The sequence below is a fragment of the Bos indicus x Bos taurus genome, chromosome X (assembly GCF_003369695.1).
Source record: "Bos indicus x Bos taurus breed Angus x Brahman F1 hybrid chromosome X, Bos_hybrid_MaternalHap_v2.0, whole genome shotgun sequence".
Taxonomy (NCBI): domain Eukaryota; kingdom Metazoa; phylum Chordata; class Mammalia; order Artiodactyla; family Bovidae; genus Bos; species Bos indicus x Bos taurus.
Genome location: NC_040105.1, coordinates 90,035,245 through 90,039,030, shown reverse-complemented (window position 1 = coordinate 90,039,030; position 3,786 = coordinate 90,035,245). Strand labels below are relative to the sequence as shown.

Here is a 3,786-nt window from a genome sequence, read left to right as displayed (position 1 = left end):
GTGAGGCAGGCACTCAGCAGTCTCTCAGGGAGGGTGTTGGAAAGGTCGAGAGCTGGGTTAAATTTGTGGCCTCATAGCTCACCTCCCTGTCCGCTCCCCTTCTCCCGCCCATCAGAGAGGCCATTTAACCTTGTCTGCTGGAGAAATGGTGGGTTGCTGAAGGAGGAGAAAGGAGGTGGAGAAGGGGTGGGAGAGGAACGGGCGGCATCTCGAATTTCAGGAGGGTTGGACCAGTGTGGTAGGGGTAAGGAATCAGGCGAGTAACCAGCTTCAAAGAGAAACTGACAAGGTTGAATCAAAAGAAGTGAAGCAATCTTACTTACATTTTCTCCCTGGACCTAAGCAGGAAATCACTACATCATGCAAAAATCCTGCAAAGAAAATGAAGGAACACCCAAGTGCAACGTGCCAAAGAGACAGGAAGAGCGCTCCTATGGAGAGTTCCAACGCCAGCAAACAGAAGGGAATTTTAGGCAAAGGCTGCTTCAGTCTCTAGAGGAATTTAAAGAGGACATAGACTTTAGGCATTTTAAGGATGAAGGAATGACAAGAGAGGGAGATGGGATGGAAAGGTGTTTGGAAGAGATAAGGGGTCTGAGAAAGAAATTTAGGGCTCTGCTTTCTAACCGTAAGCATTTTCGGGACCATCCATATCCCATTTAATGCACTTCTCCCCAGAATTCGACTATTTTCTGTTATTAATATTGCAGCATTGGTTCCTTTTGTCTGCGTTTTCTTGTGAAATATTTGCTACTATTTTATTCCAATCCTTCAATGTTTTACATGTGACTCTTGTTACCATCATTTCATCTTTTGACCTGATCTCACTCATTTAATAGAGTTGTTTCATTTGCTTGCATGTGAAGATGCTCATTGTATATTGTAAAGTGAAAATAATATGTTGAAAAAATGATATATATAGATATACCTACATATATCTTATATGTACATTTATATATGTCATAATACCAAAAACGTCTGAATTATTATATAACAAAAGGTTAACAGTGAATCACTGTGTTATCTGTATTTTATTTTATTTTTTTACCTATCTGCATCTTCTCATTTTCCAAAATGAATTATATATATGTGTGTGTGTGTATGTGTGGATTACTTGTGTCACAAAAAACTAAAATAAACAAACACGATAAAAGAAATTGTCAATCACCTTTGAAGGGCAATGAAACAACAAACTCCTAATAACAGACCTTGGAGTAGGAAATGGCAACCCACTCCAGGATTCTTGCCTGGAGAATCCCATGGACAGAGGAGCCTGGTGAACAAAGAGTCCGTACATGACTGAAGTGACTTAGCACATGTGCACACAGTATATATGTATGTATACTTAAGCATTATTTCTTAACTGGACTTAGCATTTTGCATTTTCAAGTAAAGGCTATTATATTTCATTATATTTCTATTGATTACTGCTGTGACTTATGCATAGTGGGTACTTAATAAATGTTTACTTAATTAGAATTATAGTGTTCCTGGCCTAGTTTTTTGGAGCCCAAAAAATAAAGTCTGACACTGTTTCCCCTGTTTCCCCATCTATTTGCCATTAAGTGATGGGACCAGATGCCATGATCTTAGTTTTCTGAATGTTGAGCTTTAAGCCAACTTTTTCACTCTCCTCTTTCACTTCCATCAAGAGGCTTTTGAGTTCCTCTTCACTTTCTGCCATAAGGGTGGTGTCATCTGCATATCTGAGGTTATTGATATTTCTCCCGGCAATCTTGATTCCAGCTTGTGTTTCTTCCAGTCCAGCATTTCTCATGATGTACTCTGCATAGAAGTTAAATAAGCAGGGTGACAATATACAGCCTTGACGTACTCCTTTTCCTATTTGGAACCAGTCTGTTGTTCCATGTCCAGTTCTAACTGTTGCTTCCTGACCTGCATACAGGTTTCTCAAGAGGCAGGTCAGGTGGTCTGGTATTCCCATCTCTTTCAGAATTTTCCACAGTTTATTGTGATCCACACAGTCAAAGGCTTTGGCATAGTCAATAAAGCAGAAATAGATTGCAGCCATGAATTTAAAAGACACTTATTGCTTGTAAGGAAAGTTATGACCAACCTCAATAGCATATTAAAAAGTAGAGATATTACTTTGCCAACAAAGGTCTGTCTAGTCAAGTTTATGGTTTTTCCAATGGTCATGTATGTATGTGAGAGTTGGACTGTGAAGAAAGCTGAGTGCCAAAGAATTGATGCTTTTGAACTGTGGTGTTGGAGAAGACTCTTGAGAGTCCCTTGGACTGCAAGGAGATCCAACCAGTCCATTCTGAAGGAGATCAGTCCTGGGTGTTCTTTGGAAGGACTGATGCTGAGGCTGAAACTCTAGTACTTTGGCCACCTCATGTGAAAAGTTGACTCATTGGAAAAGACCCTGATGCTGGGAGAGATTGGGAGCAGGAGGAGAAGGGGATGACAGAGGATGAGATGTCTGGATGGCATCACTGACTCAATGGACATGAGTTTGAGTGAACTCCAGGAGTTGGTGATGGACAGGGAGGCCTGGCGTGCTGCAATTCATGGGGTCTCGAAGAGTCAGACATGACTGAGCAACTGAACTGAACTGGCCTAGTTCTACCTCTGATAGCTTAAAGTTGGGAATAATATATTTCTTTAGAAACTGTAACGTTTATTTTCGAAAGGAATGCAACAGGAAAGCGGTTATTCCCCAAATTCAACCTACAAAACTATTATAACATTGTATAATTGATGTCTCTCAAAAAATCAACTCCTGACATTATAATCATGTAGAGTACTTGTTACAAACACACATTTTTTTACAAATATCTCCCCATACACACACACACACATCCTTGTACAAAATCAGAATCTCTGTACATATGGCCTTGGAATCTTCATTTTGGGAGTTCCCATGAAATTATGTTCTCCAAAACTGCTTCAAAAACTCTCACTATAGAACCTGTTTCAACTGAGCAGTGCAGAAGCAGTTTCCTTATAACCAAAGAGCCTAATCATTTATCCTTCATAATTAAGGGCTCTTGAAAGTCAAAATGGTTGTTACCATAGCTGGAAAATTGAGGGTACACACCAAGTAAATCTATGTGGAGAATAAGCATTGTTCACCCTTAGTAGAAGGCAAGAAGAAAAATGGAAAATGAATAAAATAAAAACAAGTTGCTATCTCTATTAAATAGACAAGTGTTTATTTACAATACTCAGCTTTATTGAATATGTAGGCATTTTCATACTCATTGAGAAAGTAAATTGCTATATCCATTTTTTTTTTGCTTCCATTCACAGTAAGTATCAAAAGCTCTATACTTCGCATGCTCCATGTCTCACAAATTCTACTGCTTAGACTTTGTCCTAAAGAAATAATCAAAAAAAGAAAGAAAGAATCAGAGCAGTGAGCAAATTTTTAGCTATAAGTATTTTTATTTAAAGATGTCATACATTTTCAGGGAGCTTTTTTAACCTAAGAATCAACTACATGGACTATCGAATCAAAAGGAAATGAACATAGATTCCTACTAGCCACATACACAAAAATACATCCCAGGTAGATTAAAGATGAAAATGTGAAAAATACAAATAAAATACTGAAATGAAAATTAAGAAAAATTTATATAGTCTTGGGTTGTGATTATCTTCTTAAGCATAAAAGAAAATCCAGAGGTTGTCAAGGAAAAAAATATAAATATCTAAAAACAAGAAATAGCCTGGAAGAAAAATATTTGCAATAGCATGACAGATAACAGGAAAATATCTCTAATGCCCCAATAGCTTTTGCAAATGGAAAGGAAAAAATAA

General features: G+C 37.8%; 1 protein-coding gene across 1 annotated transcript; it reads left to right on the top strand.

Moving 5' to 3' along the window:
• Positions 1–360: 360 nt before the first annotated feature.
• TCEAL7 (transcription elongation factor A like 7) lies at positions 361–663 on the top strand. The gene has a single exon (XM_027534586.1). It carries the CDS (start codon positions 361–363, stop codon positions 661–663), a length of 303 nt encoding a protein of 100 aa, XP_027390387.1.
• The last annotated feature ends 3,123 nt before the right edge of the window (positions 664–3,786 follow it).

Excerpts from the sequence above, each read along its gene's own strand:
- TCEAL7 (XM_027534586.1), top strand. The coding sequence starts at position 361 with ATGCAAAAATCCTGCAAAGAAAATGAAGGAACACCCAAGTGCAACGTG.